We start from the raw sequence: 24,678 nt of genomic DNA on the forward strand, positions 1-24,678 counted from the left end.
TATAGAGGCAAAAGCCGGCTTGACACAACTTTGGATCCACCTATAGCGTGAGTCTGCCTTCCCATAGAGGTACTACGCTTCTGACAAACCTATTTCTCCCCTGCTCCCAACCACCAAGGGCTCTGCCTTTAGCTAGCCCACTAGCCTCACTACCAGCTTCCTTCATCGCTGCTGTAGGCTGAGCGATTCGTGCGCTCCAGGATGCAGCCGCACTAAGGGCGGGAGTTGAGGGGTCCTGGGTCTCAGTTTTTCTCTCCAAGTCACCAGCACCATCTACTAGTGTCCCAGGGACTCTGAGTTCCCGCATTTCCTTTCCTGTGCGTGGGCAGGCCCGAGACCTAAGATTTCCATCTCTTTAGTGAAAGCTGAGCCACTCCTGCCCAGGGCTCAAGGTTGCAACCTAGTAGCTGGTGGCCTTGAGTATGGGATCTCTAGTTCCTGAATGAGAAGGTCCTGGGCCTGTTTCCTTCTCCAGGTCTCCCACAACCTCCCGCTTTAGTTTCGCCAGATTGCACCGGAACGCACCAACTGCAGTGCCAACACAACCCAAAGCCTCCTTATCCCCTCCGCCTTCTGCGGGCCAAAACCTCTCCACCCATTTTCAGCGACCAATAGGCTGCGGAATCCCGCGCGGGGAGGAGCCCGGTCACTCGGAGGAAGCTGTGCAGGGACACAGCGGCCATGGCAGGTAGGGTAGTCCGCTCTGGCGGGGACAGGGCAGCGGGACGCGATCTCTGCAGCCAGTTGCTATCTCGCTGCAGCTCCCGAGTCTCTGTCCTCCACGGCCACGGCCGAGGAGGCGCCGGAGGAGGATGAGGACGAGGCGGAGACCGAGGACCCGGAGCGCGGGACGGGTAGCGGAGGGCGCAGCGGCAGCCTCGGTGGCAGCGGAGGCAGCACGGCAGGGCCTGGGTTGGCCCTAGGGGGCGCGCTCACGAGGCGCGCGGTCACGCTGCGGGTGCTGCTCAAAGACGAGCTGCTGGAGCCCGGTGAGGGGGTGCTATCCATCTACTACCTGGTGAGCGAGTCCCAGAGATCGTTCATGTCCTCCACTAGTGCATAAAGGGAAACGAGTTCAGAGAAGCCGTGTTAATCACAGTGCCACCTAGCCATAACCACTGCCATCTGGGTGTGTCCGCTGGCGACCAATCTGTGTGATAGCAGCTTCACCATCTGTAAAATGAAGCCTTTCTTCCCAGGCTCTCCATGAAGATGACGGCTTCAGAACTGTGTGCTGTTAAAATGATTGCCCCAAAAGCTCTCTTTGTGATATCAAGAATGAAGGGGAGTTTCACCCGACCACGCCCCCAGCTCCTCACTGCAGGATTCTAGGCAGGGGCTCATCAACTCCTGACCTTGCACCCAACCCCCCCACTTGGGAATTTAGGCAGGGCTTCTACCTCTGAGAACAGTCTTATTAAGTGTTCCAAGAAGGCTCTTAAGTTGTGGTCTTCCTGCCTCAGCTTCCCCAGTAGTTGAGCTGATAGGCCTGGATCGCTATGCCTGCTCTGGCTGCCATTGCTTAATTTTAAAGTTGTGCATCTGCATGTGGAGTGCCAGGATGCTGTACTGGTGGTGTTCCTATGACAGCGCCTCTTAGGAGCCTTAGAATAAGGACGCAAAGCCTCAGGGAGCATGAAGTTAGGAATCACTTGGGTGGGTGTATTTCAGCCCCCTCTGTCCCTTCAGGGCAGGAAGTTTATCGGGGACCTGAAACTAGATGGCAGGATCGTGTGGCAGGAAAATGGACAAGTCTTCAACTCGCCCAGCGCCTGGGCCACACACTGCAAGAAGCTTGTCAACCCAGCCAAGAAGTCTGGCTGTGGCTGGGCCTCTGTCAAGTACAAGGGCCAGAAGCTGGACAAATACAAGGCCGCTTGGCTCCGCCGTCACCAGCTACATATGCCCGTAGCTGCTGCTGATGAGGTATGAAGTACATGCCTTCCCCTTTGCACTGCGGACATGACGTGTGTAAAGGCCTTGGAGCAGGATACAGTCTGATGTGATTCAGCAAAGTGACCTGACCTGGTTGCTGAAGCAGAGAGCACAAGGGAGGGAGGTAAGGAGGGGCAGGCAAGGTCAGCAGGGCCTCCTGGGCTGCCCAGAGGGCTTACCTTGTGCTTTGATCCTGAAGGAGGTGGGTATCACGAATACAGTTGGCAGAGGGAGACTAACAGGGGAGAGACAGAGCTCAGAGATAGGGTCCTCAGGTGAGGTAGTCCAGCCCGGAGGAGACAGACTGAATCCCAAGCTGGGGGGGGGGGGGGGGGGGGCTACATCTCAGGCACCTCTGCTCACCTGTCGCCCTCTGGTGGTCACTCCAGGCAGTGGATCTGGGCTCCAGTGTGTGACATATTATAGAGGTCTTGAGGCGCCTAGATGAGGTTATGTTGCTACACTCCATTCCACCAGAGTCCCACCAGTGAAGGGGAGGAGGAGGAACTGCTGCTGGAGGAGGAGGAGGAGGATGTGCTGGCTGGGGTTTCATCAGAATACAAAGGCCACAGACCTCCTGGGAAGGGTTCCTTGGAGCCAGGTGAGGGACCAGGGCAGAGGAAGGACTGTGATGTGGGAAGCTGACTGATGTTTCTTAGGCCCTGGGAATCTGAATCCTGATTGACAGTTGTCTAGTTCCACTGTGCCTTCTTTTCTTCTGGTCGGTCTGCCTTCCTTCCTTCCTTCCAAGACAGGGTCTTACTGTAGTCTGGTTGGCCTAGAACTGACAGAGATCCATCTTCCACGTGCTAGGGTTAAGGGCATGTATTATTTATTGTGATTAGGATGTAGATTAGAGAACATCTTTTAAAAGGTGGGTCCCTTCTTCCGCCGTGTGGGGTCTGGAAATTGAACTCAGGTCATCAGACTTGGTTGCAAGACCTGCTGAGCTATCTCACTACCCCTGCTTCCTCTTGCGCATCCTTGCTTCTATGAAAAGAGGAGAGGAGAGTTCATATTGGCTCTTCTCTCCCTCCCTCCCTCCCTCCCTCCCTCCCTCCCTCCCTCCCTCAGAAGCCACACCCCCAGGGAAACGTGTGGACAAGGTCCGGGTGCCCGTCCGTTACTGCATGCTGGGCAGCAGAGATTCTGCCAGGTCAGTTACACCATCTGCCTTGGTTCTGGCTTCCCTGGAGCCCTTGGTTGGTTTGATCCAGCAGAGGTAGGGCCTGGACTCCTCAGCTGCTGAGAGTACTCAGGAGGGGTGGGGGTGGGGAAGAGCCTGAGTTCCTGAAGCCCTGGGACCCTCCTGACTACTCCAGGAACCCCCACACTCTGGTAGAAGTAACATCCTTCGCTGCCATCAACAAGTTCCAGCCATTCAACGTGGCCGTTTCCAGTAATGTGCTGTTCCTCTTGGTAAGTGACTAAAGCCAATTTGCCTGGTCACCCTCCATGTTTGGGGACACTGAAGAGATATACAGAAAGTACTCAGTACTAGTAAATAATAGGTACTCATTTAGAAGTGGACCCCAGTGCCTTTGTATGTGCTAAGTGCTCACCAGTGAATTACATCCCTAGTAAATCCTGGATAAATGCACATCTTGATAAATTGCTATCTCACTGCTAGCTCCTGCATTGAGATACAAGTGCAGCCTCAGCCAGCCCTCTCTATTCTGTCCCCAGGACTTCCACTGTCACCTGACTCGGAGTGAGGTCGTGGGCTACCTTGGTGGTCGCTGGGACATCAATAATCAGAGTGGGTATTGGGTCTGGGTGGACAAGGGTGTAACCGGGGCAGGACTGATGGCTTCTTGTTGGGTATCCCACAGTGCTGACCGTGCTGAGAGCCTTCCCCTGCAGGAGTCGGCTAGGGGACCCTGATACTGCAGCCACGGTTGAGGAGGAGGTGAGAGCTTGTCAGGAAGGGGCCAGGACAATACCTAATTCTGCAAATGTTAGTGCCCACGTCTGGGATAGAAATGCTGGCTCTGTGCTTTATATGACAGGATTGCTATGTAGACCAGGCTAGCCAAGATTATAGCATCCTCCTGCCTCAACCTTTTGAGTACTGGTAGGACAGGCCTGCTCCCATGCCTAGATGTAATTTTGTTTTAATTTTTGGATGCGATATGTATTCTCTGTGTAGCTCTGGCTGTCCTGGAACTCGTTCTGTATGTAGACTGTGGGTCTGGCCAGGCTGACCAAACTCATAGATCCATGTGCCTCTTATTTTCAGAGTGCTGAGATTAAAGGTGTGTGCTACCACTTGTACAGCCCTATATGTAATTTTTTTTAATTTAATGGATTTTTTAAAAAAAGATTCATTTTTTTAACCCCCACCCCTGATTCATTTATTTAATATATGAGTCTTCAGACACACCAGAAGAGGCCATCAGATCCCATTACAGAGGGCTGTGAGCTGCCATGTGGTTGCTGGGAATTGAACTCAGGACCTCTGGAAGAGCAGTCAGTGCTCTTAACCACTGAGCCATCTCTCCAGCCCCCTATCTTTCCTATCTTCTGTATGGTGTTTTGCCTGAATGTGTCTGTGCATCCTGTGTGTGCCTGGGGCACATGCAAGTAATTAGAGGGCACTGGATCCTCTGGATCTGGAGTTGTAGACAGTTGTAAGCCACCATGTGGGTGTTGATAACCCAACAAGAGCTTTTTTGAGCTTTTCAAGACAGGGTCTTTGTGTATAGTCTTGAAAGTCACTCTAGACCAGGATAGTGTCAAACTCAGGAGATTTACCTGTCTCCATCTTGAGTGCTGGGGTTAAAGGAGTACACCGCCACCACATAGCCCCCAATATTTGTTGTTGATTTATGTGCAAGAGTCTTATGCTTATATGGTTGCCTCTGGGTGCCAGATGAGGGTGTCAAGAGTCCCTGGACATGGAGTTACTAATGTAGTTGAAACTTCATGTGGATGCTGAGAATTGAACTCCAGTCCTCTACGAAAGCATCAAGTGCTTTTTAACTACTGAGCCATTCTTCCAGCTCCCAGATGCTTTTGTTTTTTGAGACAGGGTTTTTCTGTGTAGACCAGGCTGGTTGGTGTCGAACTCACAGATCCATGTACCTCTTGATTCCCAAGTGCTGGGATTAAAGGAGTACGACACTACTGTCCAGCTCCAGATGTATTTCTTAGTCATACTCCCACCGTGTTGAGTAAGTACTTAACTACTTTTGTGTGAAACTCAAGAGCAGCTCGAGGCCCTGGTCCTGCCCACCCTAACCTAACCTGTGTCTCTACAGATCCACCAGGTCCTGTTCCTGCGAGGCCTGTCCCTGGTGGGCTGGTACCACAGCCACCCACACAGCCCTGCAGCACCCTCCTTGCAGGACATCGATGCACAGATGGAGTACCAGTTGAGACTGCAAGGCTCCAACAATGGCTTCCAGCCCTGCCTGGCCCTGCTGTGCTGTGAGGTCCCAGCAAGGCTCTGGGTTGGGGGATTTACCAGGCCAGGTCCACTGCGCCCTCAACTTCAACCTGTCATTGTTCCCACAGCCCCCTACTACTCCGGCAACCCAGGCCCTGAGTCCAAGATCTGCCCTTTCTGGGTGATGCCTCCCCCTGAGGTGGGTGAGCTGGAGGAGAGCGAGTTGAGGGACATAGATGTGAGCAGGCAAAGTGGGATTGCACGGATGAGAGAGCATCCGATGGGAGTGCGCCTGGGCAGAGGTTTGAGGACAAGATGTTCTGAGTGCCGGGCAGGTGACTCCAGTTCTAGATTGGGTTGGGCTATTTCTCCATCAGGCCCTTGGCACTATGGGCTGGGGACAGGAAAGGCCTCTCTGACTGGTCCCCACCTTTCCTAGCAGCAAAGGCCCAGTGACTATGGAATCCCCATGGATGTAGAGATGGCGTATGTCCAAGATAGCTTCCTGACCAACGATGTTCTTCAGGAGATGGTGAGCTACCTGCGTGCGGCTGCAGCTCCAGGGTCTCCCTTTGTAGTCAAGCTTTTGATTATACTGCCTCAACTGTCTCAGTGCAGAGGTGACAGGCCTGCCCCCACCACACCTGACTGGGTGACCATTCTTCATAGCTGTGTCTACTCAGATGTTTGTCATTCCTGAGGGATCATGGGTGTGACATCTTGGGATGAGGCTAGCCCACTGTCAGGGCAGGCCTGCAGTGTAGTCAATATCAATCTATCATCTATCTCTGGCAGTTCTGGGAACTACAGGGTCAAGAAAGCATGAGCCAGGTGTGCTGTTCCCTGCCTTGCAGATGATGCTGGTGGAGTTCTACAAAGGTGCCCCTGACCTTGTGAAGTTCCAAGAGGCCTGGAGCCCAGAGCATACCTACCTGGACAAGCTCAAGGTGAGGCATGGACCTGTGGGGAGCACAAGGCCACATCCTAGAATGTGAGCAACAGTCTCAGGCCCTAGGTAGCTAGGTAAAGGCACTTGCCAGACATGCAGGGGCCCAGGTTCTACCTGCTGCTGTAAGCATTTGTAAGCATGAGCCCTCCCTGCTGGTGTGTGGAGCTGAACACTCTGCCCAGGACGATGCTCTGCACTGTGCACTGCTCAGACTCACAGTGGTGCTGGGTGTGGCATACATGTCAACCAGCACCCAAAGGCATGTGCATGTGGAGTCTGTGTGTGAGTCTTATTTTAGGCTAGGTTAGCCTGAGCTACACAGCCAAGACTCTCCTCCCCAAACCCAAGCAAAGAAGTCTACAGGACCAAAACTTCAAAGTGGCCCAGGCCCACCAAAGGCTGTGCCAAAGGCTCTTACTTGGGCTGCAGCCCTGGAGGCCAAGGGCATGTGTCCAGGCAGAGCCTGACCTCAGTCCTCCTCTTGCAGATGTCCTTGGCCAGCAGGACCCCGAAGGACCAGGGCATGTGCCACGTGCTGGAGCAGGTCTGCAGCGTGCTCAAGCAGGGGAGCTGAGGCTGTAAGCTTTGCTGTCCTGGGACAGGCTGGGTAATAAAGTCTCTGAGTGCCTACAGCATAAGCCTGGGGCTGGGGTGGGATGGCACTTGTTGGGGCTTTGCAGGGGAACAGGGTTTCCCTGAATGAAGATGGGACAGTGGCTATAGAAAGAGATATTTAATACTTTTAAAAAAAAAAAAATTAGGAGTAAAGTCCACTTCACAGGCTGGAGGACAGTGTTGCCCATCTAGGGGGCATGGGTGTGGCCCCACGTACCAGGGACAAGCCACGGGTTGTGGGGCAGCTGTAGAGAAGAGTGTAACTGAGTCCAGCCAAAGCCTCCCTCATGATGCAGAGCCGCGGCTGTGGCCAGCCTCGCATGCTGGTTGAAAAGGGACCTGCCAACTGCCTGTGGCCAGCTGTAGAGTCACATGAGCAGGTAGCAGTGGAGCTGGCTCAGGGGAAGGTGCCAGGGACCTGGGAATGTCCACTCTTCAGGGCCTTTGTGCTTGGTCTTCAACAGGGCTGAGCTGGGTCTGTGGTCCCATGGGAAGTGTACACGTTCATGCCTTGTGCACTTCTGAATGAGCAGCAGGTGCCAGGTGTCTCCATATGCTGAGCTGGCTGTGCTTGCAGGCTGGGGATCCCAAGGACCTGCCTCCCCTAGGGAGCCTGGAGAGGGGCATGGGCCCATCGCCAGCAACGGGCTGGGAAGGGTTGAAATAGGTGGGAGCTGCCACCACCAGAAAGGTAATAGAACCTCAGGGTGGGCCTTTCTGAGTCTTAGGATGGGGGGCCCCAGGGCTGAGGGAGGAGGGAAGAGGTCTCCCCTGGAGGAACATTAGTGTTTATAGAGCACCTTGGCATTAGACTACTGCCACACTGTGACTGGCAGCGTGTGCAGGCGCTAGTCAGTGTGCAAGCGCAGTCACTGAGGCAGAGGCACCAGCACCTGCACATAGCTAAGTGGGAAGAAGCCTGACTGGCCATGCAGCATCCCCTCATACCAGTTCTCATCGATCTGGTTGGTAAGCGTGATGAGGTCACCCTCTCGGAAGCCCAGCTCGCCATCGTTCTCTGGCTCAAAGTCATACAGCGCCTTGCAGCTTGGCTGGTCCAGGGGTGCTGGGAACAGGATAGAGGTATCAGTGCAGTGCGGATAGGCCAGTGGCCAGGGAGAGGGGAAATCAGTCAGCTTTGACAACAGGGAGGGTGTGACCCTCAACAACCAGCAGCAGGGTGAGAGTGGGGCACGTAGTCCCTCTCACCCAGGACAGCAGTGACAACTTCCACCCCAGACACTCACGCATACTCTTGCTGGGCGTCCTGGTGGGCTTGTCCCCTGATCTAAATGATGACGAAGCTGTAAACAGAGAGGAGGGTAGGTGTGAGTGAGGTGAACAGGCCTCGCTCCATCCCTGGCACGTTCCACAGAGCTTTGCTACCTGTGATCTTGGGTGCTGAGGCACAGGGGAATCCCCCATTGGGCTGCTCCAGCTCTCCAAGCTCAAAGGGCTCCTGGGGCCTGGGCTTGAACTCCCTCCTGGGGCGTGAGGAGGCTTCTCTCACCCTGCAGGAACATAAAACCCTGAGTGCCCACAACCCTTCTTCCACCCTGCGGCCCCAGTACCAGGTTGTCATAGACCTGGGCTGGCCCTAACCAAAGTCCCCCCATCTCGAGCACCCAAACACTGTCAGTCACCTCTGCCTTCAAAGTCACCCCCTGTGCACTGTGCCTCTGGCTACCCAGGAAACTGCAGTCTGACACAGGAAGGCAAAGGATATGGACCTGAGCTGCTGGCCCAGCAAACTCCCTTGTCTTCTCATCTTCTGGCTCAGGCTACCACTGCCATCTCCCATAGGGCTCAGCTCCCTCCTGGGACCCCACAGCAACACAGCTCCAAGGACCCTTTACCGACACAACCTAGCACCAGTGTGCCACAGCCTGTGCATGGCTAGGCAGGTTGCATGCACTGCCCATATTCATCAGCAGGGGGCGCGCAGCAGCTGCAGGAACTGCAGGAAGCAGGAGGGAAGATACTATTCACCTGCGCTTCAGCTTATCAGCCAGCTCCTCCAGGATCTGCACTGCCTGCCGGTGGTAGTCCAGCTGGGCATCCACTAGGGCTGAGAGCTGGCTCACCTGCTCAATCTGCGACAGGGGAAAAGCTGATGACATGGCCACGCCCTCGTCCTGAATGTTCAATACCCCCTCCCCCTCCTCAGTATGCAGCTCCCTCTTCCTAGTGGAAGGGTGTTTTGGGTACTAGGCCCCGCGTGACACGCACATCAGTCTCCAGGAGGTTGTGCATACTGGTCTCCGCCACCTCCTTGGACTCCTCAAACTTCTCTAGGGCCTGACGCAGCTCCTCATCAGGGATCTTGCCCTGGCGCTTCTTCTTGTAGTCAAAGTCAAGGCGGCGGCCCTCCAACTTCTTCAGGTGGTGCTGTGGGTGCAGACACGTGATGAAGCTGCACAGCTGCATAGGGGCAGCCTCCCCACCTACCCAGGAACAGGACAGCACCTGGATCTCCTTCAGATCCTTGTCACACAGGTTCTGCAGTGGGTCGATGAAGTTCTGCTTGACCTCGATGTCCAGTGAGTCCTTCACCTCAGCCAGGCGCTTCATAGACTCACCTGCATCTAGCAGAGCATCGCCTGCAGGAAGGGGTGGTTGTCATGGGCAGGCCTTCCCACTCCTGAGTGACCCCCAGACTAAGTCGAGCAAGTCAGAATATGGTCAACAAAGGACCCTCCTGCCAGACTTCCTTGGACATGGCTATGGCTGCCCCACTCACCCAACCCTTCAGCTACCCCTCACCAAAGTTGGACTCTCCGCCTAGTTCCTTGCCATGGCGGACCATGCACTCTCCCAGCAGACCCTCTGACTGTGGGTAGCCAGGATTCTTCACTTGGCCCCGGATCTTGGATACAGTATTCAGCATAGTCAGCTTGGCCCTCGAGGCTGTAAGAGGACAGATGGCCTAGGTGGGTTCACAGGCTCCTCTCCACACTATACTGTACTGAGGCGTACACCAGACCAGGGCCCTCATATCCCCAACTGGCCAGTGGGCCAGGCACCAGGCTGTCTCTGGGTATACTCCCAAGGACTTGGCAGTTCACAGAGGAGGGGAACAATTCCAATACATCCCTTCCTCCAGGCCTTGGCAAGAAGGCCTATCTGTCATCTGCAGAGGCCAAAATGATCACAGCACTGTGGTCTGGGTTCTTGAACGTGGTCTAACTTTCTCAATCTTCAGTGAGTGCCCTGTCACCCTTGCCTGGGAAGACCTGGTTCCACTGCACACTGGCTCTGCAAGTCAGCAGAGGGAATCCTTGTGTGTGTAGAGGCCATCAAGAGTAGGTCATTATCACTTCAGTTCCAAGGGAAGTCTGAGGAATCAGACCCAGTATTCCCCTTCCTACCCCTCTAACCAGAGGCCCAGGCCCTACCTACCTGGGTTAGGTTGCAGATATTCTATGGTTCTGACCAGCACCTCTGCCACGGCCTTACTGGTGATATCCACTTTCTGTGGAGAGAGCCACAGTGTTGGAGCCATTAGAGGTGGAGGTGGAGCTGGATATAGGCTCTTCTGTCCTCCAGCAGGAGTAGCCCCCACCACAGTCCAGTGTGGAATCCTACCTTTTCCATCTCTCTGAAGTCATCATCCAGTTTGGTCCCTTCGGCCCCACCAACTTTCTCGCTGACCAGCTGTTGGGTACAAGGAGGAAGGCATGTGAGGGCACAGGAGGAATTCCTGCTGGCTTGTGGAGGGCAACTGTATCTGTCAAGGATGTGAACTCCAGGAAAGGCGGGCAGATGGGGTATCTGGGTGAGCCCTAGAGAAGCCAACAGTGCTGGGGTGTGCTGTGACCCAGCTAGCATTGCGCACTGCCTCTGAGGTCCCAGGCCCATGCCCCATGGAGACTTCCATCTTTCCCAGTTCTTGGCTGACCCTGTTACTTTGGCAAAGGCAGAGCACAGACCCCATGGCAGCTCAAGCCTTGTGGATACTGCAGGCTTCAGGAAGCTCTTGTGTACCTGAGTCCTTGGTGCCTGCCACTTTGACATTGACAGCTGATAAGGATGGACCCTCCCCCCCCTCTCAAGGAAGTCAGAACTTGACCTCACAAAGCACACTTTGCAATCAGGAGCCTAGACTTGAGAGCCTGGAGCAGAGTAGACACAGCTGGGCCCTGACCCTGCTGGACCTGGCAGAGAGTCCTGAGTGGCTGTGTTACTATCTGAATGCCAAACAATATGTGTCACCCCTCTGGGGCACAAGACCCCAATCTGCCCACCACAATCATCCTCACTCATCATACCCAAGCCCCTAGGACACACAAGCAAGGTAGCCACTGCCCAGGTCACCCTCGCATGAGATATGACAGGTCTACTACTAGCTATAGAGACAGGGGGCCCAGTATGGGGGTATTTCTAGGGTGCCTTTGCTCAGAGGCTAAAGGCATGGAAGCCACACATGCACAGTAGCAGGCTGGACTCCTGAGATAAGGTACCAGTGTGGATTTTCAGGTGCCATGACCTTGGTGCTCCTGACTCTGAGCTGTTACAAGGGTTTTGCAAGGGCTGTATGGTACCCATGTCACAGGCAGGAACAGTAACGACTTTGTACTCTGGGAGGAAATGACCAAAGATATCAGGAAGTGGGTGGGGTGGCTGTAGAAGCAGGGGAGTGACCTCCCAACCCTGTGCTTGGGTAGCTACCCACAGTGATCTGAAGGCTGCCATAGTCTCTGGCTTGCCCTGTCCACTAGACAGGGTTACCCATGAGGGTCCCCAGAGCCTGTCTTAGATCTTCATACTCATGGAGAGGCCCAGGACAGGCCCCACCAGGTGTATGGGTATTCCCAGGGAACCCCACCAGCTTTCACAAACAGTTTCGCTTCTCTAGGCTGAGCAGAGGCAGGATGTCACCCACCACAAGGCCTAGCTCTTATGGTAAATGCAGAGAAGTAAGGCAGGGCCACAGCTTCCGGGGACAGCAACTGGGCCTGGGGCATGGTATCTTAAGAAGGGCAGCAAGGCAGGAAGAGGGGAGCCCAGAGCACACCTAGCGGCTTTCTTAATGGTCCTATCTCTTGTGCCCTGTGATCTGGAGACCCAGCCTCCCCAAGGCCCAAGAGCTCCACTGGGGCCACACATCACTGAATATGCCATGAGCAAGCTGCAACCTCGTACTCTGAGCCGTTTGCAAAATCACATCCCTCCACAGCTCGGGGGCAGGTATCGGCACAGGAGAAAACTAGGAGACAAGACACCCTCACTCCAGAGCCAGAAGGCAAGGTACAGCCTGTTTACAAGTCTGTGGGGAGTCATCAGCCTCCACAGCACAACAGGGTTGCATGGTGGCATGCAAAGACCTAGGTTCTTGGCAGAGAGCTGCCAGCCCTGCAGAGGTCACCATCCCTCCCAAGAGCTGCCTTGCTGCAGTCACTCTGGAGTACAAACTGAGTAGTGCTCAGCTAACCTGGCAGGGCTGGTGGATATGTGGGCATCACTGCCCTAGCAGGATTGTGCTGGGAACTCTAGGGGACAAGCCCAAAGCAATGTGCACCAAGATTGCTCCCACTTCTCTGGCCAGCCTGTTACTACAGATTTGACCCCTTAGAGCACAGGAAGCCAGTAGCTTGGCTACTCATATTGGGTCTGCCTAATATGGTCTCCGTTAACAATGTTACTGTAAACCAGGTACCTGGGATGGGAGTAGAAAGGACACAATGGGGAGACTAGCCACCCAACGGGATCATAGAGACTAGGGTGCTACTGGGTAGGGCCCTTGCCCCATGTTGCCAAACTAAGCAGAAACAGTGTCTTTCAGAGCATGATACAGACCATCATGGCTGCACAGGATAGAGGAGCCATGAGGCAGGTAACTGGATGTGTGACAGAGAAGTTAGGAAGAGTGGGGTTTTTGGCGGGTCCATGGGGGCTGCTGATGGACAGCCACCCTTAAACAATCACATCCCATGATTGTGACTTGGTAGCCATGGGGGGTGGGAGGGTTCAATCTGAGCAACAAAGATCATATCACAGAAGGGGAGGGAGAGTGCCCAGTGGCTCCCTGCTACATTCAGTTACAGTCATCCAGAGGGTCAAAGTGGGACCCCACTATGTGTAACTGAACATGACAACTGTCTATGGATGGACATGATGTCCAGTGGACGCAGCAACTATGCCTCATACACTGAAGCTTCCAGATCCTTCTGTTGCTGCTCCTCAGCACAGCCTTCAAAACAGGGACTCAGACTAGTTTGGGGGCAAGTTGACACAGGTGGGGGTCAAAGGCTCACCTGCTCCAATTTACCAGTGCCAGCACCATGACAGACCTACTATCCACAGGACTCTGGGACTATCCACAGAGAGCCCATGTCAGCCTGGAGAACACAGGGCAGAACATAGAGGCTGGCTAGAAAGGTAAAAGGATAGTGAGGTGTGGGAGAGTCATGTCAGTCACAGAAAGAATTATGGATTATACTCTTTAATTATATCCATTATCCTAAATCTATCCTAGGAGACTCCAGTTCCCCAGGTCACAGGATGAAGGCCAGATTTTTTTTTTTCCTTTTTTTTTTTGGAGCTGGGGACCAAACCCAGGGCCTTGTGCTCGCTAAGCAAGTGCTCTACCGCTAAGCTAAATCCCCAACCCCTGAAAGCCAGATTTTGAGCCCATGAGTAAGGCTCTCTGCCAGCTGCTCTCAGTCTCCTGCCTATATGCTAATATAGGAAGAAACATGCAAGAAGGTGGCCAGCCACTGCCCCATGGAATGTCCTGGTCCCTGGAGCTAGTGGCATGTCTTGGGGCCAGAAAAAGGCCTTCATTGCTCCAAACAGCAATACCAGTATGTGTGGTGAACAGGGTGTCAACAGGAGTCACCACTATGTATAGGGAGGCATCATAGACCCTTATCACACATCACAGGCTCTTGTAAATACCTGGAATTAGCTTATTGTGCAAACTTCCTCTGGCCTACCAGGAAGCTCAATAGGACCCTGAGTGCCACCAGGGCATTGTGCTTCCCCAGAGGAGACTTGGTGAGAGGCAGTGGTGCCAGTGATTACTCAGATCTCCCTATGGAAACCACTAAGCAGGCGTCCCCATGACCAGATTGGGCCCCCGGAGGCACATGGAGGAGACAGCATTGTGGTAGGCTGAGGCTCATGTGAGAACTAAGCTTTGGGAGCCATAGGCTGTGGGCTCTTAGCTGAAGGGGCGTCACCAAGTCATGGGCTGGATCAGAGTGCTCCGGGCCTCTCTTATTGTCCCTAGACTCTAGGACAAACCAGCTTTAAGAGGCTGGCAGCTGGTGCCAGATCAGGCCAAACCTTGTCAAAGTCTTCTTCCCTGACCCTGTCACAAATCAGATATCTTGCCTTGCTAAGACAGTCTGGGGTCTCAGTTCTGACTGGGACAGCAGAAACCTGTACCAGGCTGCACACGGCTTGGTCACTGGCCATCACTTCCTGTTTGACTTCCAAGACTTTCCAGAGTGCATCCTGACTCTGCTTCCTTAGGTCTATGCAGATGGGAAAGCACCCAGCACACAGACCAGGAAGTTCTTAGCCAGTTTAGCTTCTCATCTGTCAAGTGGCTGTGCTTTACATGCTGTGAAACCAACTTCAGATGAAAACTTATATTAAAGAAAGAAAAGGAAGGAAGGAAAGGAAGAAAATCTAAGCCACAAACAAATGAGCCCCAGTCCCAAGACCCACAGAGTCTTTTTTTTTTTTCTTTTTTTGGTTCTTTTTTTCGGAGCTGGAGTCCGAACCCAGGGCCTTGCGCTTCCTAGGTAAGCGCTCTACCGCTGAGCTAAGTCCCCAGCCCCCCACAGAGTCTTTAAAGGACAGTCCCAGTGCTGCTGCTCACCCAAGGGGCTCCATAGCTTGGCTCCACACATGCCTAGGAGTGATTAAGAGTTTCATGGATATACTGCTGACTAAGAAGGCCTGCCTACCACCTGGGAAGCAATGCCCAGTGACCACTGTATGGACCTGGAAGCATCAGCTAGTAGCCTGTGGATGATAAAAGTCAAGTTCCCTCATGTGGGCAAATCAAGGGGACAGATCTAATGGCCCCAAGACCCTACCCCTCTCATCCCCCCAGTCCAGGGTGTCTTGTCTGTTGGAATCCACCCTGTACTCATGCAACCCTCTCCTGCTGCCCACTGCTGCCCTGGAAGCAGCAGGACTTGGGGCTGTCATCAGTTCCCAGCATTTTGCCTCAGCCCAACCACAGCCATCTCCCCCACCATGGCAGAAGGTTCTGGAAAGTCTGAGCAAGCTACGCAGAATCTTGCTCTGCACCCTAGGGACCTGGTTCTGGTGGTTGGGTGGGACTGTGCCACAGGATACAAAGGTGGGAATGACAGGTTTCTTTCAAGAACAAGTGGGATTGCCCAAACACTGCTAGGCTACCAGGATGACAGCTTAGCCTCCCAAAGCTGTAATTTGCATCTGTCACACAAGACCTGGGTGATGGACAGGTCAGAGAGACCAGGTTCTACCATGCAGAGTACTGCTCAGTATGCCTGTGCTGTCCTCGATGGCTCCCCACCAGGAGCCAGGGATCAGGAATGGAACAAGCTAGGCTTGGGCATGTGGGGCTCCACAGCTCTGCTAAGCATGCTGGGAGTCTGCTGACCCTTCTGTGTACATTGTTAGATGACACTGTCCCTACAGAAGACACTATGAGCACTGTTTAGTTGTTGAGAGAGGATTTATTAAGGTAATAAGCAAATGAATGGCCTCACCCTCAGTCAATGCCAAGTCACCTAGGTCTGGTGACAGGTGACAGGGAGAAGCCTCTTACTGGGAGCCTGTCAGGGTAGAAGCCTGGGAAAGGATAAGGACAGCACATTCCTGGCATCACACAGCACTGAAAACAAAGAGTGAACCCCAAACCAATTCCTCCTGCCTTAGTTTCCTCAGCTGTAATACGGGTGAGCAGCCACACTCAGGCCCACAGGGGCCATTCCGGAGGGTGGGAGGCTGCAGGGAGACCTCTTTAAGGAGGAGTGTGCTGGACCTGGTGGTACTCGAATTTCATTCCAGTACTCAGGAGGGAAGCAGGAGGAGCAACAGGAATTCAGGGCCATCTTTCCCTACCAGTGAGTTTGAGGCCAGCCTGATTTGAAAGGACAAAACAGGACCTGGGACACACAACAGTGGTGGAACACCAGCCTTGCCAGGCACCCCAGCACTCAGGCACAGCTTTAGGTCAGTCTGAATCGAAGACACTGCCTCACAGATAGAAAGATAAGAAAGATAGAAAGGAAGGAAGGAAGGGCGGGAGGGAGGGAAGAAAGGAAAGAAGGAAGGAAGGACATTTTAAAAAAGGAGGGGAAAGGGGCTGGGGATTTAGCTCAGTGGTAGAGCGCTTACCTAGGAAGCGCAAGGCCCTGGGTTCGGTCCCCAGCTCCGAAAAAAAAGAACCAAAAAAAAAAAAAAAAAAAAAAAGGAGGGGAAAGCCTCTCCCTCTCCTACACCATGCCAAGCCTCAGATGCTAGTGATACCCACCCACACTCCTCAGGGTAGGGAGTGGACTGTGTGTGTCCTATCAACTGTACCAGTGACAGCTGTGCTACCACAGTAGCAGGGGTGAAAGAGGCTAGGAAACCCTCACGTCCCCACAGTGGCCACCTCATCCCTTCGTGGCTCACTGCCTGTCTTCTCCTTTCCTTCTGAGACCCCACCTTCCCCACCTCTGTCTAGGCAGTCTCATCCTCACCTCAGAAGTGAGGCTAGGACACAGCCACCCCAAAGACACTGAGCATTGATGGATGTAGCGCCAACTCCCAGTGTTCATAGGACCTTTCGTCTTGAGTTTATGGAGTAAAGTGTGTACAACCCAAGCCTCCTGGCCTCCTCCTGTGCCAGCAAGAATATCACCAAGGATGTCAGTCTGCCCAGCCTCAGTCCAGAGTGACAGCAGTGCCAAACCTTCCTGCCCTCAAGTCCCAGCTGCACAATATCATTATGTTTGGGTGACATCTATGCTAACTGCCCTCTTCTTCCTACATCTGAATTCCAGTGGCCATGTGCTCCATGAGTCACTTGTACCTTCCTACAGAGGCTACCCATCACTGGCCTTGTCAATCAGACAGCACTGTACATATTTGGGATGCTTGGGTATTTGTTAAGATACTGGCTAGTTAGATCCACCCTGTTTAGGTGTTGCTGGCCATACAATAACAATTATTTTTGTCTGTGAGATTCGAGAGGGAAAGGAGGTGACTGACCTAAGCACACACCAGCAGGTCCGTCCATAGGAGGTGCTAGGCAAGGCTGGGAGCCAGGAGCTGGCACCTGTGTGGAAAGAGCCAGACAAGAGGGACACCAGGAGCCAGTCAGAAGAGTGAGAGGAAGTCAGCATGGGACATAGTCCCATTAAAACTGCCAACGCGGGGTTGGGGATTTAGCTCAGTGGTAGAGCGCTTGCCTAGAAAGTGCAAGGCCCTGGGTTCGGTCCTCAGCTCCAAAACAAAACAAAACAAAAAAACCAAACTGCCAACGTGTTCCTCAGGAGAGTCCATGAAACCAGGCTCAGAGGTGCCTACCCTCCTGCAACCCATGCCCTTGGACACTGTGAGCTCCAGAGTCACTACAGGAAGGAATTACTGAGGGTTATGGGGTGTGGAACACCCACAGGGTTAACCTGATGAACTGCGTTTTGTGCTCAAACCTGAACACGTCACCAGCTTCCTGAATGAACACTCAGTAGTGCCTGTGACCCACAGTGATTTATCCTCAGTGTCCAGAAGTCCAGTGTACAGAGCTGAAGGTTGGATCTGCAGAGCATGGCATGAGCAGGGAATCTGAGGGATGAGCAGGGAGCCTTCAGTCAGTAACAAGGACAAGGGCTCAGAATACTGCTGGGATGGTTTGTATATGCTTGGCCCTATGTGTATATGACAGACACTATTAGAAGGTGTGCCCCTGGTGAAGTAGGTGTGTCACTTCTTAGCTTCCTGGAAGCCAGTCTTCCACTAGCAGCCTTCAGATGAAGATGTAGAACTCTCAGCTCCTCTTGTACCATGCCTGCCTGGACACTGCCATGACCTTGATGATCATGGACCGAACCTCTGACCTATAAGCCAGCAACAATTAAATGTTGTCTATGAGTTGTCTTGGTCCTGATGTCACTGCTGTGAACAGAGACAGAAGCTGGCACCAGGTACTGGGGTATTGCTGTGATGGGCCTGACCATCTTTTTGTTTGGAAAAATGTGGATTTGGCAACTTTGGGTTTGAAAAGCCATGGAATGTTTTAAGTGGGGCGTAATAAGCCAACCTGGTAGGAATATGAAAGATTTTGTTACTGAGAGGAATTTGAATTGTGCGGACATGACCCAAGAGATTTTAGTGGAAAATTTCAGTATGTGGCCTAGAGACTGTTTTTGTGGTCTTTGGTGAAGAATGTGGCTGCTTTCGCCCTTGTCTGAGAGTCTGCCTGAGGCTGAGGTGAAGGGATTTGTGATGATCGCATTGACAAGGGAGTCTCTGAAAAGCCCAGCAGAGACTTGGTTCTCTGGTTAGGTCTCATGAAGAACGTTTTGAACAAGTGTAGCAAACTTAGAAAGTTAAAATATAAAATATTTGGTTCAAGTTTGAACCTGGGGCACCAGGAAGTGAAATGGAACTGAATCCTATGTTCTAGGAGATAACAGACAAGGGATTTTGGGGAAAGATCCTACCCAGCTAAGTTTAGATTCAGGCATTGTGGTACACACCTGTAATCCCAGAAGACAAAGTCAAACAGATCTCTAAATTCAAGGTCAGCCTAGGACAAAGCAGGTTCTAGGTGAAGAAAAGCTTAAATTCAGGCATGGTGGTACATGCCCAGCACTCCAGGAGACAGAGCCACACAGATCTCTGGGTTCAAGGTCAATCTACAGAGCCAGTTCCAGAACAGCCATGCTTAGGCAGAAAGGGAGTCAGAAAACAGAAAGCTGGTGATAGAATAAGGGGGGCCATGTTCCAGCCCCAGCAAGCAGCAGAACACGGCTGCTTCAACTCTGTGGCTCTGGCTTTAGAGTCAAGAATAAGAGGGACTATTGGGACAACTGATGCTGGTTAGCTCAGTTAGGAAATTAGCAGTGACTACAAAGAGACCAGCATCGCTGAGGTGAAATCTTCTAGGAAGTGCTTTCTAAGAGCACAAAGATGTGTTCCAGAGATAGCCAAGGTTGTCTGTCCCTTGTGCTTCAGCTGTACTTGGTATTGTGTGAGAGTCACCCAGCGGTGCTAGTTTTGAAGGCATGAAGGGGTCATGAAGAGCAGCTGAGGCTTGGCACTGTGAGAGACCATGGAAGGCCACTGGTGAAGGTGCAGCCTCAGCTGCAGTTAATGGTCTAGGACTGAAGGCGTCATGCAAAGGATTTGAGGCTTGGCACCATGAAGAGAGCCTATGAGAGGCTATTGGTGAAGCCTAGTTGCAGTGGAACCTCAGGGTATTGTAGATGCCAGTACCATGGGATGATCACCAAGAACAGCAGCAGCAGTGGGGTGGATCAACCTGAGCTTAGAGTGCTATAGAGGGTAGAGGTGAAGAAGTGACCCAAGCCCTTTGGAGGAGCCCAGAAGATCATATGTGGATCCCAGACATTGAGACAAGAAGCTGTAACATTGAAGTTATCTTATAGACCCCGTGGGCTATCTGTTGAGGAAAGGTTGGAACCAGCCTAGGAGAAAATAGTTTGTTGCAGTTAACAAAGATAAAAAGGTGTTGAAATCGGAAGACTGCTTTGACATGGGCAATGGAGATGCAGAGTTTGGAGTGTGCCCAGTTAGTTTCCTGTCTTGCTTTGGAGATTACAGTCAAATGATTGGAAGGATCTCAGAGAGACTTTGAACTTTTAACATTGTTGAGACTGCTATAGATTATGGAGACTTTGGAGTAAATGTATTTTGCATTATACTATGTTTAGGTATGCCCCCTCCCCCCCATAGAATTATATGTTTGGACAAGCCTATGGAGGTCAGAGAGTGGAATGTGATGGTTTGTATGTTTGGCCCAGAGAGTGGCACTATTAGGAGGTGTGACCTTGGGGTAGCTGTGTCACTATGGGTGTAGGCTTAAGACCTTTATCCTACCAGGAAGCCAGTCTTCTAGCAGCCTTCAGATGCAGATGTAGAACTCACAGCTCCGCCTGCACCATGCCTGCCTGAATGCTCTTAAGTTCCTGCCTTGATGATATTAGAATGAACCTCTGAATCTGCAAGCCAGCCCCAATTAAGTGCTTTTCTTTATGAGTTGTCTTGGGCATGACATCTGTTCACAGCAGTAAAACCCTAAGACAACTGGCTTTTAGGATCCCCAAAGGAGGAGTTAGAGAAAGGACTGAAGGGATCTGCAACCCCATAAGAAGAACAACAATATCAACCAACCAGACCCCCCAGAGCTCCCAGGGACTAAACCACCATCCCAAGAGAACATAGGGATGGACCTATGCCTCCTGCTGCACATGTAGCAGAGCATGGCTCTGTTAGGCATCAATGGGAGGAGAGGCCCTTGGTCCTGACAAGGCTCGAAGCCCCAGTGTAGGGTGAATGTCAGAGCAGGGAGGTGGGAGAGAGTGGATAGATGGGTGGGGGAGCACCCTCATAGAAGCAGGGGGAGGGGAGATGGGATAGTGGGTTTCTAGAGGGGAAACTGGGAAAAGGGGGTAACATTTGAAATGTAAAAAAAAAAAATCCAATAAAAGGGGGAATAAAAAGACAACTGGCTTCCATTCTTTAAAGGCTTAAAAGCACAGGTACTGGGCCTGGTCCTCAGAGCAATGAATACACCCTTGTTGGGAACAGTAGGCTCCCTAAAGCAAAAAAGTCCCATGGCAGAGACTGGAACCTCCCAATTGAGCCAGAACAAACCTCTCTGGGCAAAACTGCCTCTCCCAGGCACGTGGTTACAGTAACTGAAAGCAGATGACGATGACTTTCAGAGGCCAGGTCACACTTAACATATCTCCCAAGCCACCAGTGCAGGGCCCTTAGTTTGGAATGACACTGGACCCCTTCAGTCATTGCCAACAGTAGCACACCAGCACCCCCAGCTCAGCTTCTCCAGCTTGTGAGGTTTATATTTCCTCATCCCGGGACACAAAAGTGCATGAGCACCATGCTCAGGGGTCAGCACATGCACTGACTGAAGCCTGCCAGTGGGGAGGCTATGAGGCTGCGGTGCCACTTGGTCGGAGGCTTAGGGAGCTGGTACCAGAAGCAGAGTAGCAGCCTTTGACCCCACTAGGAACACAGGTCCAGGTGCCAGCTCTGGCAGAGTGCCTATCCCAGAGATGCAGTAGAACACTACAGAAGGCAAAGGAGCTAGGAAATATAGAGGCTGGGTGACTAGAGTTCAAGTATGGTCATGGCCAAGCACAGGAGACAGATGGGTCTCTGTCTTCAAATTATGGTGATCCTCCTGCCTCTGTCTCCTGAGTGCTAGGACCCATTCTTGGGCCAGCAGCATGTGCTCTCAAAGCACAGGGCTGATCTTATACCTGGGAGCTTCCCAAGCTTTTTGTAGCCCACGGGCACGGACAACACAACAGGGTGGTTGAAATATCACCCTCCACAAGGGCTCAAACACACTGCACCTATGGCTCTGGGCCTGGATAGGGTCACACCGATGGAATAACCTGGCTATTTTCCAGGCTAGGATCACAGATACTGATATGGTCAGAGTAAGCAGGCAGGGCTCTCAGAGGGATCGGCCACATGATGACCATGTACTGCCACTCTGCTAGGACAAATGACAGATCAGATGGTGACAGCATCTGAGCTCACAGACAGCTCATTCACAAAGCAGGTTTCTATCCACCACATATGGACATCTGGGTCTACCTCCTGCCACCTCCTGCTAATATTGCCCCATGCCATCGTGAGGTCCATAACTAACAGGACTCATTCTAGATTTCATCAAAACAGCCTGTGCCTTACACTGAGGAAGGAAGGTGGCCACTGTATCCCACAGTCTTGGAGTACACAGGCCAAGTTGGTTCCTGCTGGCCATGCTGATGTCTGGACACTCCTTAAGGCAGTTGCCAGCAGAAGCTCCCTCCAGGCCCCTGCAACCTCACTGTCTCCAAATCCTCAGGTTTTCAATTGCCTTCAGACTTAATCCTAAACCTAAAGGACTCCAATTTCCCTGAGACCATGGGGCGAACTGTGACGCTGGACACCAGGAAGTTAAGATAAAACTACCAAGGGCCAGGTGATTCCCAGAGGTGATGTAGAGAGGACACTATTCCCATGATCAACTTTTTACAGCTATAGAAGGGCAAGAAAAACTTTTGGGCATGACCGAGTTTTGCATAGTTCTCAAACCTGCCACAATGTGGCACCTACTGTGGATCAGAGAATTTACTCTTCACTCTCTCCCTAGGGTATCTGAAACTCCACTTACCTAACCATGGCAAGCAAAAACACCAAGAATCCCCCTCCTGCCTTTTGTTCCACAGTTCTGGTGATGGAGCCAGGGCCCCTGCCCATACAGGGAGATTCTAAAGGCGGGGCCGCTTTACCCTTAGGTCACATCCCCAGTCCCTCACTGGGAACTTTGTGGGGTTGGGGATGGGGCTCTGCCACTATGTCACACCCTGGAAGAATCTAAAGGTAGATTTAAAATGGAGCTTTAGGCTAGACATGGTGGTGAACAGCTGTGATCTCAGGACTTGGGAAGCTGGAACAGGACCGTGAATTCAAGTTATGCTGGGTTAGATTAAGACTGAGAAGTAAATAACTAAAGCGCTCCTGTGAAGAGCAGTCAGGCTAGGCGTGGAGTGAACAGTCACAGCACAGGCAGCAGGTGAGGTTCCTGAGCTCCTGCAGAGGTCCATGTGAGTGCTGGTGGGCAAGCTAGGGAAAGGGAACTGGATCACACTCAGTGCTGAGATGGGGCGAGGGTGTGGGAGTGGTGGGTGCTGGGAGTAACTCACAGACAGAATGGGAGGTCAGGACCTAGAGGTCAAGGTGGCTGCAGATGCTTTGTAGGGAGCGGCAGGCAGTGTGAGCACAAGCAAGTACAGGAGATGCAGCCAGGCCATCTGGACCAAGGGATTAGGTCTCTGGGCTAGAGGTAGTCTCTAACTTATGGAGACCTGAGCTGGGGTGTGTGGAGACTGGTGTGTCCCAGCATATTGGCCTAGCCCCTCCTGGGAGAAAGGCGGCCTGGCTGATCCCAGGCTGCTCTGCCAGCTCTGGATCACAGTTGCTGCTGTGACACCCTGTAGCCTCCTATAGCCTAGCCTGGCAGGCCTCTCTCCTGGGTCCTGGAGATACATCCTAAGGCCAGAGGCCTATAGCCAGGCTAATTTGTCTGTAAGACCAGTTAGACCTGCTCCTGGCCAAGTTTCAAAGGACCCATGAGCTACCTAGTTCCCTCAAGTACTACCTGATCCCAAGAAGTCAGGCCAGGGAGACTATGGAAGGCCACAGAGCAGAAGCCCCATTCTTAGCTTTGAGCAGAAGGCCACCTTGGTGGTGCCTCTCAGCTGGTGCCAAAGCATGGCTTGGCATAGCCTGCCCCCAGGACCATGCTAGGCAATACCAGAGCACACTGGATGCCATGAGGGTGAGACTGAGGTGCCAGGTGCTCATGGGCAGAGGGCTGCCCTCCAGCAAGCACTGAGACACCACAGAGAGGTAGGGTAGAACATAGCACAGCCTGGGTAGGGTGTGGGCAGAACTGTGCGGACTGCTCTGGGCAGAGATTTGTGAGGTTCGATGCTAGGGGAAACCTAGGCTGGAGCCCAGAAGCCTTGGGACCAATCTGCTTTCTCACTGACATGTCCTTCACCCCAACCTGTTACACAGTTGGGCACATTTTCTGTTCAGCAGGGGAACAGTTTCCACTTGTGACCTAGGACAAGGCAGCAGAGCACCTGTTACTTGTGTCACCCTGAAATGCTGAGTAAGCATACTGGTCCTCAAGGGCCAGCCACCCTTTCCACACATGGGGGTTAGGGGGAGAAACACTCAGGGGTCACCTAACGGGGAAGGAACCCCAGCTATGGGGGTACTCCGGAAAGGTCTGCTGGCAGGTGCTGAGTCAGGGCCGGGGAGGAAGCCACAGCTGTGGTCCAGAAGTGCTTGGGAAGTGTCCCATGACCCCCTTTGCCCAAATCAGCAGGTTTTCTAGGAGCTGAACGGAAAAGGAAGATGAGGCATCCTGAGAGCTGCATGCAAGGCCTGCAGAGGGCAGGAAGAGGGAGCAGAGGCCCCTACCCAGGCAGCAGGGTTAGCACCCAGCAGAAGAGAGGCTGAACAGGGCAGCTGCAGTTTTCCAGGGAGAGCTCAAAAAGGGACCAGACTGTAGGATGTCATACAGGTGAAGGCAGGTACAAGATAGAATGAGGTCTGTCATCGGATGAGAAGGAAGGATGGCTGGAGAAAAGTTTGAGGGAAGAGAAGACTGGAACAGAAAGAGAGCATGGTGGCAGCCTGCCTTGGGAACTGGATGGGTAGAGAGATTGTTGCCAGGCTCAGAGAGAGGCCATTGGTAGTGTGATATGGGCTAGAGCAAAGCAGGTGAGAGGTTTTGCTGACTGAGATGAAGATGTCTACCAGATATCTTGGGGCACTGCGGTGCTGGGCTTAGTGGGGGTAAAAGAAAACTTTTTTTTTTTTAATAATTTTACAGCAACACCAGACGGTGGCAAGTCAGCCCATTATACATCCATACCTGTGATCCCAGCATTCAGAAAGCCAAGAGAGGCAGGAGGATGGCCCTGGCTTGGATTTGCTGTTAGTCTAGGTAATAGAATGAGACTCCATCTCATAAACAAAATCCTTAGAAAACTAAAAATAAGTAAACAGGGAATAGGAAGGCTCA

General features: G+C 52.6%; 2 protein-coding genes across 17 annotated transcripts in view; one reads left to right on the plus strand and one right to left on the minus strand.

Moving 5' to 3' along the window:
* Positions 1-6,907, plus strand: Mpnd (MPN domain containing). Of its 13 annotated transcripts, none has more exons than XM_063267727.1 (14): positions 1-69; positions 606-688; positions 762-1,018; positions 1,690-1,926; positions 2,413-2,536; positions 3,010-3,091; positions 3,258-3,354; positions 3,622-3,694; positions 3,768-3,844; positions 5,196-5,364; positions 5,452-5,522; positions 5,763-5,855; positions 6,178-6,270; positions 6,760-6,904. In XM_063267727.1, the coding sequence occupies exons 2-14, from the start codon at positions 682-684 to the stop codon at positions 6,844-6,846; spliced, it is 1,467 nt and encodes a 488-aa protein (XP_063123797.1). In that variant the 5' UTR covers positions 1-69; positions 606-681; the 3' UTR covers positions 6,847-6,904. The 13 variants fall into 13 exon arrangements, 8 of the variants coding, with proteins under 8 accessions (XP_063123797.1, XP_063123798.1, XP_038940134.1 ...); XM_063267728.1 differs by having other exon boundaries at positions 18-69; positions 5,766-5,855; NM_001085406.1 differs by lacking the exon at positions 1-69 and having other exon boundaries at positions 661-688; positions 5,766-5,855; positions 6,760-6,907.
* Positions 2,746-24,678, minus strand: part of Sh3gl1 (SH3 domain containing GRB2 like 1, endophilin A2) — a 27,464-nt gene continuing 5,531 nt past the window's right edge. The window contains exons 2-11 of one of the 4 annotated variants that reach the window (XM_039084253.2): positions 10,473-10,541; positions 10,287-10,359; positions 9,651-9,794; positions 9,354-9,487; positions 9,117-9,275; positions 8,877-8,980; positions 8,274-8,398; positions 8,135-8,191; positions 7,836-7,953; positions 2,746-2,925 (exon numbers count right to left, since the gene is read on the minus strand). In XM_039084253.2, the coding sequence (XP_038940181.1) occupies position 2,925; positions 7,836-7,953; positions 8,135-8,191; positions 8,274-8,398; positions 8,877-8,980; positions 9,117-9,275; positions 9,354-9,487; positions 9,651-9,794; positions 10,287-10,359; positions 10,473-10,541 (984 nt within the window). In that variant the 3' untranslated portion in view covers positions 2,746-2,924. Of the gene's footprint in view, positions 2,926-6,990; positions 7,954-8,134; positions 8,192-8,273; positions 8,399-8,876; positions 8,981-9,116; positions 9,276-9,353; positions 9,488-9,650; positions 9,795-10,286; positions 10,360-10,472; positions 10,542-24,678 lie in introns of those variants that run through there. The other 3 variants (XM_063267775.1, NM_031239.3, XM_039084254.2) reach the window with 3 other exon arrangements.

Source organism: Rattus norvegicus, chromosome 9, assembly GCF_036323735.1.
Source record: "Rattus norvegicus strain BN/NHsdMcwi chromosome 9, GRCr8, whole genome shotgun sequence".
In the NCBI taxonomy this organism is placed as follows: Eukaryota; Metazoa; Chordata; class Mammalia; order Rodentia; family Muridae; genus Rattus; species Rattus norvegicus.